This window comes from Musca domestica, unplaced genomic scaffold, assembly GCF_030504385.1.
Source record: "Musca domestica strain aabys unplaced genomic scaffold, Musca_domestica.polishedcontigs.V.1.1 6, whole genome shotgun sequence".
NCBI classification, from domain to species: domain Eukaryota; kingdom Metazoa; phylum Arthropoda; class Insecta; order Diptera; family Muscidae; genus Musca; species Musca domestica.
Genome location: NW_026712363.1, coordinates 21,271,376 through 21,286,496, shown reverse-complemented (window position 1 = coordinate 21,286,496; position 15,121 = coordinate 21,271,376). Strand labels below are relative to the sequence as shown.

The 15,121-nt window shown below is 36.0% G+C and overlaps 1 protein-coding gene across 1 annotated transcript in view; it reads left to right on the top strand.

Annotated features, from left to right (window-relative positions):
• The window catches only part of LOC101900285 (uncharacterized), a 510,960-nt gene that overhangs the window by 445,859 nt on the left and 49,980 nt on the right, over window positions 1-15,121 (top strand). The window contains exon 13 of the mRNA XM_059129113.1: window positions 1,788-2,719. Within this exon, the coding sequence (XP_058985096.1) occupies window positions 1,788-2,719 (932 nt within the window). The remainder of the gene's footprint in view (window positions 1-1,787; window positions 2,720-15,121) is intronic.

Below are 15,121 nucleotides of genomic sequence, written 5' to 3'. Positions count from 1 at the left end.
ATCTCCGTGGCAACCCTTGTAACATTACCGGCACCACAACAACCTCAAGTTCTTCTAATGTATCGTTTTTATTTTCTGCCTGCATCATATTTTCCTTGCTCTTACTGAGCAACGAAAAGAAGAAAAAAAAAGCTGGCAAAGAAACTACTTCTCCCAACCAATGGGGACCAGCAAACAACATTGCGAATCAAGCTGAGGGTAAATACGGGTACCTAAATTGCAATTTATATAACAGTTTGCTTTTTTCCTATCTCCCCCCCCCCCCTCCTCTTCTTCTCGTTTTGGATAGCATTTGCCTTCGACCCCACTTCTAATATTTGCCACCTTTTGAGCTTTGACAGAGGGTGTAAATATTGACAATTTTTTTTTTTAATTTTTTTCGGAACACCAACGACCTGGGCCACCAAATGCTTGAGAAAGAGACCATTTCCAATGGAAGAAAAATTAGTTGCTTGCGGAAAATTGAAAATATTTTTTTTTCATTTTTTTCGTTGCTTTTGGCTTCATTTTCGATTTCATTGGAAATTGCAAATGGTAGTCTGATTTGCTAATCTTTCTTAGAGGGTTGAAATCCAGGGGAAATTTTGGAATTGAAGCGTGGCGGAAGTTGTGAGGAAAAAAACTCAACCCTCTTTGCTAAATAATTTTATTTGATAAATTGATTGATCGATTTGATGCCACTAATTTATCTCACACTCCTATCGAAAAGCCACAGCATAACGACCTGAAAATTGTTTTGAAGATTATGTGGTTTCAAATGGCATTTAAGTTTTTTTTTTTTTTTATTTGAAAGGGGAAAGGGGTTTGTTTTAATTTTCTTGGAAATTAAAATGGATAGGGGAAACTGTTCATTTTCCCAGAATAAAGAGTATCTTAAAAATTCGGAAAAATTATAGTTGGGTTGAATTGTATTCGATTTTTTCCAAAAACAAATTCAAATATCTGTTTTTTTAGAAATTTCAAATCTTTTTTTTTTTGACATCTGTCTCCAATTTTTTTTTTTTTTTTTTTTTTTTTGAACATCTTAGCGACTTTTTCGAATTTTGGAGAAACGATTCTTTAAAAACAACTTTTTCGATATTCGAATAACTTTTTTCGAAATTCGAAAATACAATTTCCCAACCCTCAGCTAAACTTAGCACACTTTTTTCAAAATTCGAAAATTGCAATATTTTTAGACATTCAAAAATAGCGAGTCTGTTTTTTTGAAAATTGTAAAGATTTCGAAAAAATGTTATTGGGATATATAGAGCACAACTCAATACAATTTTTTTTGCAAAATTCGAGAAAATACAATTCTTTTAAAAATTTTCGGAAAAAAATCTCGAATATCTCTGCAATTCAGCACAATTTTTTCGATATTTGAAAATTAAATTTCCTAACTCTCAGCTCAACTGTTTTTTGAAATTAAAAAATTGCAATTCTTTCATAAATTCGAAAATACAGATTTTTTTGCTTTTGAAAAATTCAAGAGGTATGGAAAAAGTGTTATCGGCAGCAACTTTTTTCGAAATCGGAAAGGTACAATTCTCTTAAATTTTTTATCGAAAAAAAAACCGAATATCCCTGCTTTCTAAACAATTTCGAAAGATTTCGCCACAATTGAGGAAAAATTGAATTTTTCGAAATTGGAAAATTGCCCTCACTCTTTGAAAAAAAAAATCGAATATTCCTGCCAATTTTCAAAATTTCAAAAAAACATGGGCCTTAGCACTTTTTTTAGAAAATTCCATAATTACAATTCCAACAGACACTAAATAACACCTTCTCTTTCTTTCTCTTTACAGAAATTGGAATTCCACACCCACACAGGCACTGCCCTCTTCCCTGCCCAATTCTCTCTCAACTATGAATTTGTGGATACCGAACAAGGCGGTGAGCCATGGCCGGGACGCAGGGGAGAAGAACCCGTACCACCATTGTGTTCAAGAGTTTTTCGCAAACGTAAGGGTAACATTCAAGTGCCGCGCAATGTATTCCTCTACGGTCGGGGAGGTGCCAAAAATCTAACCTGCCTCTATCGTTTCGAAGCTGGACCTTCGGAGAGAGTACGTCTCGTGCTGCACAATGTCTCCTTTGGCGAGGGCACAACATGTACCACCGACAATGATCTGCACACTGGCCGACCGAAATGCAATCAACTGGATCCCGACGGCCGCATAACTGAACTGAAACTCTACGATGTACCCTTTAGAGATGTGAAAATACAAATGGGCTGTTTTTGTGATAATTCATCGGCTTTGTACAACAATGCCCCATTGACATTTATTTCAAATTCACGGATAATGGAGCTGACATTTACCGTGTCCAAATTGAATATATCCGAAGATTTTGCCGATGTCAACTTTTTTGCTTCGTATGAATTCAAGCGTGTTAGCGATTGTCGCAAACGTCTGAAATTGAAGGGTGCCGGTGGTGAGGATGAAATCAAATATCCCATGAAATCACAAGATTCCAGTTGTGAAGGCCTCTCGTGGTATATCGAGGCTCAATCGTTGGATAAATCATTATTTGTACAAACCTGGGGTTCCTATCTGCCCGTTGATCCCACCTCAGAGGATGCCATGCGTTGTCATACGAAAAATCGTCTCATGATTTATTCGGGACGTCCACTGAAGCCAATGCGTGTTGTGTGTCCGGCCCAGAGTGGGCCAAGGCCGACATCGTTGCATATATTCTCGGAAGATTGGATGAATGGCCAGCCGCTGTTCAGTAACAAGTGAGTAGTGGAGAAATAAAAAGAACAATTAAATTATTATTTTAAATTTAAATTATTAAAATCACTGACCAAGAAGGAATGACACAAAATTTAACCTCTCAGATTACCAGATTACACATAATGTTTGAGTCATGTATAAAGTGACTTATTCCATATCTTTTTAAAGTATTTTTATTGCATAATTTGAGGCGCTTAAATATACGCTTTAAGTAACATACTCATAGCAAACGTATAAATAAAACCAGTAAAGAAAGTCCTAAAGTCGGGCGGGGCCGATTTTATGATACCCTAAACCACTATGAACACTAAGTAGAGCTTCCGCAAGAAAAGTTTATATTGGGAATTTATGTGAAATAGATCTATGAACCTTATTTCAACTATATCTAATCCTGAAAATCATCAAAATACCGATTATAGGGACCGGACCACCAAATGTACAATTCGGTGAATATAATACATCTATCCAATTCGGTTGACATTACATACCTGGTGGACAGTAACCGTAAAATCGGATGGAAAGTATATAAAAATCTGAACCAATCTCGATCAAATTTGGCAAAGGTATTTTCGAGCTGTATCTGATATTCGGTATCAAATATTCGTGATGTGGAATGCATATTACGTATTTGAGGGACTTTTAAACCAAATCGGATGAAATGTATATGTGGGAGCTATAGCTATATCTGAAACGATTTTCAACAAAATTTAGAGTACTTGCTTCTAGGCTGAATTCCGTCGGAAGTGACAAAATTCTGGCCATTTGTCAGACATTATACGTTTGGTGCACAATAAACCTGATTTCGGATATAGATTTATATGGGAGCTATATCCAAATCTGAATCAATCTAGATAAAATTTGATAGAGGTATTACAGGGCTGTATCTGATATCTGCTACCAAATATTATTCTTGTGGAGCGCATATTACGCATGTAAGGGACTTAAATACCAAATCGGATGAAACATATATATATGGAAGATATAGCTATATCCGAACCGATTTTCGACAAATTTGAAATATTTGTTTCTGAGATGAATTCAGTCAGAACTGCCACGATTCAGTTCATTAAGGCTGATATTAGCCATTTGGTGCACAATAAACCTGATATCGGCTAAAAGATATATATGAGAGCTATAGCTATTTCTTAAACGATTTGATGTACTTGCTGCTACACTGAATTCGTTCGGATGTGCCAAAATTTAGGACTTTTGGACTGATATTGGTCATTTGGTGCACAATTAACTCGAAATCGGTTGAAGATATGCATGGAAGCTATATCCAAATCTGAACCGATCTTGACAAAATTTAGTACACTTATTTCAGAGCAGCAAATTTTAGAATAAGTTTAGATTTGTTCGAATTGGTCACCTTTGACACGAGTTATGACCTTCAAACGGGCAATGAAACCGTCACACGTTGCCCGAAATTTGCTCTGAGGTATTTTGGCCCATTCCTGGCGAAGCGCTTGCTTGAGGGGATCGACACTTTGGTATTTTTTAGTGCCAACCTTGCTTTCCAAAATATTCCAGACACAATAGTCCAACGGATTGGTATCTAGAGATTTTGGTGACCATTGTGCGCTGGAAATGAAGCGAGAAACCTCAATTCGTAACCATTCTTGAGTGGCGGTTGCTTGTCACTTGTGGTTTTCCAGCCAAATATAAAGAAATCACACAATCACGCTTGAATTCCATCACGAATAATTTTTTTTTTTTCTGACGAGTGGCTTAGAAATGACAGCAGTCCGAAGTTGGTTGCAGTTTTTTCATCTCACTCTGTATTTTTTAGCATTGTATTTTGTATAGGGTTGATATAAAGAAACGTTTTTTTTTTTCAGTTCAAAACTTTACGCGAGCTCCCAAAAGTATGCTACATAACGGTGTTTTTCAAATTTTCCAGAAAGATTTTTCTATTTCTCATTAACCTGCCACGCTTTTGAATGTGTTTATGATAAACAGCGCCATTCAAAGCGCCTAAATCAAGTTTTGCGGTTGTTGGTGTGATTTTTAACACAACGTTTTTGTAAAACGATGCAAAATGCCAATGGCTAAATGGCCAAATACCTAACTATAGAAAACCTTGTGGCATTCAATCTTTGGGTCAGGGGTTGGCGGCAAATATGACAGTGGTTTTTCAGAATAAAAAAGTAAATGGAAATTTTTTTTCCAACGGGAAGACACATCTTATAGATGACAAGGCACACTAAATCATTTTATAGTGGTCTAAGAAACAAACAACATTTTAACTAAAACCATTATAATAATTATGGGAAAAGAGGGATAAATTACTCTCCACTACACCAAGTAATATTGCTGCCAAAGTGATTGAAATAACAAATATCGGGTGAAGTACTAATATGGCTATACGAAAAAGTTCGCCTTTTGCGAAGTACAAATTCTTATTTTTGAGATAATTTCGTTGAGAAATGTTGCAAAAATGGGAAAATCCCAAATATCGGATGTTACCATTAGTATAGGGGATATACGATACATATATGGATCTGTTTAGGTAATTTTCTGTCATAGGATTTTAAAAAATTTCAGTTGTATAATTCATTGAAATACCAAATATCTGGAGGTACAATTATATAGGGTCTATTTCAAAACTTGAAACTGCCAAAATGTTTCCTACATACAAGCTACCAATTTACAGTTTATTGTTTGGTTTAAAATTGTGACTATAACACCGAGAATACCTTAAATCAAAGAGTACAGTTATATGGGGACAATACCAAAACAAAGAATTATATGACCCATTTTTATAACCACCCACCCTGCGAACCCCTTGCCGTACCTCACCCACAACAATTTCCAAGGCTTTATCTGTCATAGCTTGCGTAACAATTCAGAATCACTTTCCGAGTCCATTTCTGTTTGTTTGTCGCAGGTCGCATTTATAGTCCGATTGTGATGAAATTTTCCAAACAATATTTGTTTGGCCCAAGGACGAATTCTATTAATATTGGTGATAATCGGATCAGATTTAGGTCATAGCCTAAATATATATCTTCAACCGATATCGGGTTAATTGTGCACCAAATGGCCAATATCTGCCCAAAAGTCCTGAATTTTGTTACATTTAACCGAATTCAGTCTCGAAGCAGGTACATGAAATTTGGAGAAAAACTGTTCAGATATAGCTACAGCTCCCATATACAGGGTTGCCCATATTCGACGGACCCAATTGGCAACGCCATAACTTTTGACAGAGATGTCACATCGCTTAATGACATACCGTGTTTGAAGCGTCAGTCCAAGCAGATTTTTACCATGAACCAATACACGCCACGCGAGCGCCCTGAAATAGTTGAAATTTACATTCAACAGAAGAAGTCAATTGTGAAAACTCAACGTGCTTTTAAAACATTAAAAAATGTGAGAAGTGCGCCTTCTAAGAACACCATTAAGCGTTTATACAAAAAATTCGACGGCAAGGCTCTTTCTAATACGAAGAGGCCATATAAAACCAAGGCGATTGGCCGAGAATATCGCTGCCGTACGAGCCAGTGTTGAGAGGTCCCCAAGAACATCCCGACGCCGTTCTCAGCAGTTGGGCATGGCTCGGTCCACTTTACAACGGATTATTCGCATAGATTTGCATTTGTTCCCGTACAAAATTGACGCAAAGAATGTTGCCTGCGGACAAGCCTCGTCGATTGGAATGGGCCCAAAGGGCCCAAAGGTCCGTCGAATATGGGCAATCCTGTATATATCTTCAACCGATATCGGGTTAATTATGCATCAAATGGCCAATATCTGCCCAAAAGTCCTGAATGTTGGTACATCTAACCGAATTCAGTCTCGAAGCAGGTACATGAAATTTCCTTAAATTCATAATATCCATTCGACAAGAATGTGATTTGGTATCAGATATCTTATAGAGCTTGAAAATGCCTTTGTAAAATTTTATCGAGATGGGCAAAGATTTGGATATAGCTCCTAAATATCCATAATCCGATTTCAGGTTCCTTTTTGTGGAACCCGACACCGATATATATTTATACCCTCCACCATACTATGGAGGGTATATTAATTTTGTCATTAAGTTTGTAACTCCTCGAAATACTCATGTCAGACCCAACAAAGTATATATATTCTTGATCAGCGTAAAATTCTAAGACGATTTAGCCATGTCCGTCTGTGTGTCTGTCTGTCTGTCCGTCTGTCTGTTGTAATCACGCTATCTTTCGAACAAATTGAGATAGAAGGCTAAAATTTTGCACACATGTATATGTTGCCAGTAGGCAGGTTAAGTTCGTAAATGGGTCATGTATGTCCAAGTTATCATATAGCCCCCATATAATGGTACCTCCCGATATTCGGTATTTTGATGATTTTAGCGACATTATTCACCGGAATTGTTTCAAATTTGGCATTTGAAGTTCGTAATGGATACTACAGTCTAAGACAGAAAATTATCTGTACAGGTCCACGTCTTCGTGTAGCCCCCATATAACGGTACCACCCGATATTCGGTATTTTGATGATTTTAGCGACATTATTTACCGGAATCGTTTCAAATTTGGCATTTGAAGTTCGTAATGGATACTACATACTAAGTCAAAAAATGAGCCATGTAGGTCCACGTCTTCATATAGCCCCCATGTAACGGTACCCCCCGATATTCGGTATTTTGATGATTTTAGAGACATTATTTACCGGGATTGTTTCAAATTTCGCATGTGAAGTTCGTAATGGATACTTCAGCCCATGCCAAAAAATTGTCTGTGCAGGTCCACGTCTTCGTGTAGCCCCCATATTCGGTATTTTGATGATTTTAGCTACATTATAAACAGATTTTTCTTCAAGTTTCGCATTTAAATATTGTAATAACCTATGACGAAAGTTGCCTATGCAAGCCCACGTCGTCGTATAAGCATTCGGTATTTTTAAGATTTTAACAGAATTTTTAACGGATTTTATTTTTTGGAAATTGCCAAATTTGTACCAAATGGTGGAGGGTACTAAAAGTTCGGCCCGACCGAACTTACAGCTTTTTTACTTGTTTATTTTTCATATAATCCTTCTCATGCACTCTATAGCAATGTTATTCGGTATAAAAGATTAAACTGCCTACGTCAACTTTAGTGAAAATCGATTAAGAATTGGATATGTCTCCATATTAGTTCTCTCTGAAACCAAAATATAACTGCTTCAAAGCCAAATGTTGATTGGTGGAATGATCTACTTCAAATAAATTCTTTTGTTACGGGAGCTCTACTAAATATGCATATGCCCGACTTTTCCTTACTAGTTGTATCTTAAGTAGATGAAATGGAATACTTTGGTCGACTTTATCTGATAACTCACTCACATGTTAACATTTTTTTTTTTTAATTATCACATATCGCAAGTAAAGTGAAGGAGGTAACCAATTTAGTCCAAACCTGGCACGACGCAATATTTATATCATATTTTTTTTACGCCGGATACGAAATGGACAATATTGGTCCATTGCTTCGGCACCTACTCCATAGAGGGTCAATAATTTGAATAATCATAATATAAGTCAAAATATATTTAAATAATCGAACATTGGCTGATTCTAAACATCTGTCGGCCGACTGATACTTTTCAACTTGTTTAGTTGTTTTTCATTAAGAATAACCCATTATTTTTCAAAAGCATAGTAATGCAATGGTTAATTGCTATTGATTACCATGCAATCGGTTTTACCGCAGGGTTCACCATCGAATCCCATTAATATTTTTTTTAAGTCCAAGCAGTGCTATGCCCCTTCACAATCTACCCACCCATTGACCCTGAACAGGAAAATAAATGCTGCATGAAGTTGCTCATAATTATTTCAAGCGATAATAATTCCCTTCGCCATATTCAATTACATTCCGAATTATAATTGGTTCTTAATTTATATGGATTTTATTTACTTATCCTTCACATACTCCTGTTGATTTACTTAAATAACACTTAATGTTGTACAACAATAAATTTATTCATATATATACTACCTTCTGCCTCCACCCCCTTTTACGTATTATGCCGTGCATATTCATGGCCATCCATTGTCCTTAATCTATCTTAACGAATTATTCAATTCAGTTTTCTTTCAATAGTTATTTAAGTTGTAATTACACAAACCCGCCCTTTTGAATATTAAATAATGTGTTACGGATTATACCTTAACATTTCCTGGGAATTACGTTTTTATTATATCGCGCGTATTTGTTGAAACGCACACACACAGAGATGAGCATACATGCATGTACGCATATGAAACAATACCCTCTCAAGGATATTCTATATTTTTGTAGTGCGTTTTTTTTTTTTTTTTTTTTTTTTTGTTATTTTTAATCAGGACACGCACTCTATATTTTACACCACTGTGGAAGACTTCAATTTATATTGGTTTGATGTTGCTTCCCCGCATTCACCGGCTATGGGTCTGTTCAAATAAGTCGTTACATGGTTGAAATTCATTACGTATGTATTTTCACTGTCTCTCTCTCTTGCTCCTTCTCTTTGGTTCCAAACACGTGAATGCGTTGCTTGATTTCAAACACAACATACGAAATTGTGTAACGTCACCCATCAGGTACTTACACACATGCATACATTCATACATGTCTGTATGGTTGTGTGTCGTGCAGTGTAGGTGTATCGAAATCATTATATCCCATATCCGTGCATGGCTTAACCCTAAAGGTAGATAGATACTCATTAAAATCTATAGCATCGATAGTCAACAAGAGTACCTGTGAGAGTGAGTGATACCTTATCTATATGCAAGCAAGCGGCCATGTGCGTTACAGCTCACATGGTGCCGCACCAGGGTACCCAGGACCCTGCTACGTGGCATTTTTACTTCATACGAAATAGTATTTATGACAATATCGATACAATTTTCCATTGGCAACATTGGGTAGCTCAAGGACCAAGGGATATGTAGGCATACATAGGGTCATGCCCGACCGTCGTTCATTTGGTATTGTCATATACATGTATGTACACAACAGCACCCATGTTCATTGTCTCTTATGCCCATACGATGGATGCTCTCTCCCCATGGGACGGGTAGGTGATTGTAACCAAAACGACGTGAGTGGCGAAACTTTGTTTTATGTTTATTTCGTGTGAAAACTGTTGTTGCTGGCCCAATTGCTTTCGATTAAACTTATCGTTAATGAAAAAAAATGTTTTTTTTTTTTCTTTTTTGTAAATTTCTTTCTCTTCATTTATTTGTTTAGGAAAGTAAATTTACCAGCATAACTGACATTTGTAGAATGATGAGAAAGCAAAAAACGCTCAATTGCATGGGTCAGAATTTAAACATATATTAAAACGTATAAAATGCAGTTGGGTTGTGACTGAGCGTTTTTAAATTATTTGGAAAGTCACAATTTGTAAAAAAAAAAAACAAGTTAAAAAGCAGTAAGTTCTGCCGGGCCGAACTTTAAATACCCTTCAACCTTTGAACGAGTTTGGAAATTTTCAAAAAATAACATCCTTAAAAAAATTCTATTAAAATTAAAATACCGAATATAGCCGTTATATTGGAGTCTATACGACGTGAACCTACATAGGCATTGTTTATCATAAGCCATTACCATATTCAAATTCGAAATATGAAATTAACGGTGAATAAAGTTGCTAAAATCATCAAAATATCGTATTTTGGGAGGTACCGTACCGTAGGGAGGTACACTACAATATCGGAGCTGTGCGAAGACCTGGACCAGCATAGACAATTTTCTGTCATAGGCTGAAGCATCCATTACGAACTTCAAATACCAAATTTGAAACAATTCCGGTGAATAATATCGCTAAAATAATCATAATACAGAATATAGAGAGGTGCCGTTATATGGGGGCTATACGAAGACGTGGACCTGCACAGAAAATTTTCTGTCATAGGCTGTAGCATCCATAAACGAACTTCAAATACGACATCTCAAACAATTTCGGTGGGTATTGTACCTAAACTCGTCAAAATACCGAATATAGGGAGGTACAGACATATGGGGCCTATACGAAGACGTGGACATGAGCAGACAATTTTTGTCTTTTTGTCCATTTCGAACTTCAAATACCAAATTTGGAACAGTTTCGGTGAATTATGTCGCAAAATCATCAATATACCGAATATAGGGTGGTATAGTTATATGAGGGCTATACCCAAACGGGGACCCATAAGCCCATTTTCAATACCAAAAGTCCTGCAGACGAAAACACATTTGGGTAAATTTTTATCGACCTACTTCAATGTGTTTGAAAGCTAGAGTGATTTCCACAGACGGACGAACATCGCTAAATCGACATCGAATTTTATGCTGATCAAGAATATATATACTCTGTGTGGTCTAAAATGTATACATCGAAGTGTTACAGACGGAATGACAAACTTAATGAACCCTCCAAAAAAAAACAAATTGAAAGGTATATTGAGGTGTGCCAAGTCTGAATGGAATCGGATGTTAATTTCGCGTTTTATGAGCTTCTTGAATATTAAAAAATGTTACCCTTTGTGGGTGAAGTACCAGAAAGAGGTGACCGAAATATCTTCCCACCATTCCTTTGGTTAATAAAAATATTGTGATGTTCGTAATTTGAAGACAATCGTGTGATCCTTCCCCTTTCTTTGAGTTACACTATTTTCTATGAGAATTTTGACCTTTTGTGGGGGAGGTACCCAAAGGAGTCGACCGATATTGTTTATCTGCTGACTCGATCTAAGCTTGATAATAATATTGCGATATACCAAGTTGGGTAGTTATGGTGCGCACCAGCCAGTCAGATAGACAGAAGGGCGGACAACCCTAGATCGACTCATTATGTCCTGAAACAGAGACCTAGAGTCTAAAACACTTATTTCGATGAGACACGTTTTGGTCGTATCAAAGATATATGCCCTTATAGCCATAAAACAAGGGATATAAATATCGATTGAAAATTGTGACAAAAATGTTCAATGTCGCGTGGGGGATAGCGTTATATGGGGGCTAGAAGAACATGTGGACCAACACCAAATACCAACTTCGAAAATTTGCCTTTCAAAATGTGTCTAAAATAAACAAAATACCATATATCGCTGGGTATGGGACTTTATGAGGCTTTACAAAATGGAGGACCTGCCAGCCAGATGGTGGGACTTACTGAGAACTCCAAATACCACATTTGAAAAAATTCCTTTGAATATTGTGGTTAAAATCATCCAGAAATGAGAATATATGGAGGATCTGCACTACAATTTGAACCTGTATGAAAAGTTCTTTTCAAGGACGTTTAATGTCAGATTGGAATATAAACTACTGATTCAAAGTTTAGTCACTTGAAAATAACACTAAAACCTCAAAAATAGTTTAATTTGGGTTATTATTATCCATTATCCCCTTTCAATTAAAAAAACATACTGACCTAAAATGCATTGGAGTAAGATTTTGTCAACTTCTTTATTCCGTTCGAAAACTGGGGTGATTTCCACATTCTGGCAGACAGTATACAGGTCTAAATCGACATAGAATCGACTGATCAAGATTATGTATACTCTGTGGCAACCAAAATGTTGATTTCAAGAGAATTATAAAATGAATGTTGTATTATTCGCCCAGGACGATTTTTATGCCCTTCACCATGTTAAAACTTAAATTATTGGGAACTCAGTTGTCTGAAAAAAATGTAAAAATTCAAAATCGATTTTTAAAAATTTGGTTGGAACCTTAAAAATACCAAAAACTTTAAAAATACCAAAAACATATGGAGGCTAAATTGAACTATTTTAAAAAGGACGTCTTCTATATGTTAAGATAAAAAATTTGGACCATTTCGCCTAAAAAATGTGACTAAAATGTTATATCGAAAATTAGAAGATATTATAACAAATACTGAACCTAATTCTAATTCTTTCTTGGGGGAAGAAATCCCACCTAATGGCAAAGCGAAATATCAGATTATAACTAATACCATTTGGAAATTGCTACCGAAAACTAAATACAGAAAATCTAAAGATAATTTATGGGAAAATATATTTGTAACTTTTTCATTTTATCGTATTATATTCGATTCTGGTACGAAACATACAATTAGGCTTAATTTTCAAAATGTTGACTCTATTGTCAGAAAGGTACCAGAAAAAATGCACCAATATATCTCTTCTTCATTATCAAAATGAAGAAATATATCGGGATATATTGGGAATTTTCCTGCAATTGACTTCAGAGTGATACAAATATTGTTTTGTACAAAGTGATACATATGATAAACCTCTCCAATTTTCGAACCAAATTTTTATACCCTCAGCCGTATGGCTACAGAGGGTATATATCATTTGATAGGTCAAAACGTGCCTAGTCGAAATAACGATTTCAGACCCTAGGTCTCTTTGGACCAAATCCGTTTCAGAACATATGGAGTCGATCTAGCGATGTCCGTCCGTCTGTCTGTCTTCTCTCGAAGGAAGTATCCGATTTGATCCAAGCTTCGTACATCGTAATATTTTTGTCAAGCTTATATCGAGTTCGAAAATGGGCAATATCGGTCCACTCCTTCTGGTACCTCCCCCACAAGAGGTCGAAATTTTTAAAACATATATTTTTTGCACAGAAAGAGAAAAGATAATCCGATTTTGCTCCAACTTTGCAAATCCTTATATTTGCGTCAGAGATACGTCAGGTGTGAAAATGGACAATATCGCTCCACTCCATCTAGTACCTCCCCCATTATTCAAAATTTTGAATAATTACAACTCTCATAAAATGTGACGTAAGAGTCCGATTGTCTTCAAATTTCACACATCCTACTATTATTATGAACCCCAGATCTGGTAGTAAGACGGAATATATCGGTTCACTCCACTTTTGAACTTCATGGATAAGTTCATAAAAATCGAAATCAACATCCGATTCCATTCCAGACATGGTACATCTCAACTCATCTATTCTTTACAACCTGCTAAATATATGTCTCTCATCCAGAATCCTGAGATAAATATGGAATTTATGATTTCCCATAAATTGGGTATTTCCAAACCCACTCCATAGAGGGTCAAGAGTTTGAAAATTCATAACCGCACTCAAAATATTTTAAAATAATCGAATATTGGCTGGGGTATACATCTGTCGGCAAAACCGACCGATACTTTTTTACTTGTTTAATGAAAAATATATATAGATATGCGAACTATGAAGGGGATCGAATCGGTAATTTCACATTTTTTGAAGGTAATTATTTTCTTGACCTTTTGTGGGGGAGTTGCCTGAAGAGGGCGGGTTTATATTCTTAAAATGTTACCAAAATCTGAAAAAATTAAAATTCCAATTTATTTTGTCTTATAAATTTTATTGGTGTAACTCATTATTTTTAGCTTACTAGTAATATAGAGGTCTTGTGGTTATCATTATTTTTGAAAACTGGTAATGTGGAGGGTATGTGGTTGTCATTACTAGTAATGCCGAAAATGGCACATATTACTGCCAAAACTTTTGCTGGATATGGAATAAATGTAGTAAATCATTCCTATTGCTTATTGTCGTTACATTTTAAAACAATTGTTTTCCTGGAAATCTCGGCTAGAAATGTTGCGAAAACCTAATTAACTGAATCAATTCCATTCCATCCTAAGGTTTTATCACTTTTCGTTTATAAAATATGCCTGTGATTGCCTGAAACTCACATGTTTATTACACATTGAATGGGTATGTTAAGTCGATAATTTACTGAACACACGCACACATGCAAATCAACGCACGTACATACACATGCAGAGAGAGTTCCTGTACTGTACTTCCTCGTTGTTGTGTACACATCATCAACAGCAACTTACGCATGTTGGTCGTCGTCGTCGTTGCTGTTGGTTTGTAATGTTGTTTGTTTGGTCGTTTGTGAGAGTATGTCTGTGCTAGTGTGTGTGAGTGTTTTTGTTGCAGATTTTGCACAATTACTTATGTATACAACAACAACAGTAGCATCGACACCATCAGCATCATCAACAAGAACATTGGTAGCAGTCTCCGGAATTGTACAGCATCAGTACATTTACTTCCACAAACACACACACACATACATTTACGAATCAAACATCGAAATAAAAGCACAAACTCACATAAATAAAACATGCCCATACACACACTCACATATATACAAATGTATGTATGGAGAATTTATAATCGCATACAAAGCTTATAGTTAGTTAAGTTTGGTATTAGTGAACATCGGCCACATACGCACATGACCACAATTACATTTACAAACAAACAGCCAGACACGCACACCGAACCAAACATTGTTAGCTGCTATGGAATATTGTTTGATGGTCCGATAGTAGTTGGTTATGTGTACAATATTTGGGTGAGCTCGTCTGTGTGTCACTTTTAATTTCTTGCCCATAGAAGTGTTTATGTCAGCAATTTCCAAAACACCAAAATACGAATATAACACCAGGATCAAGCAAC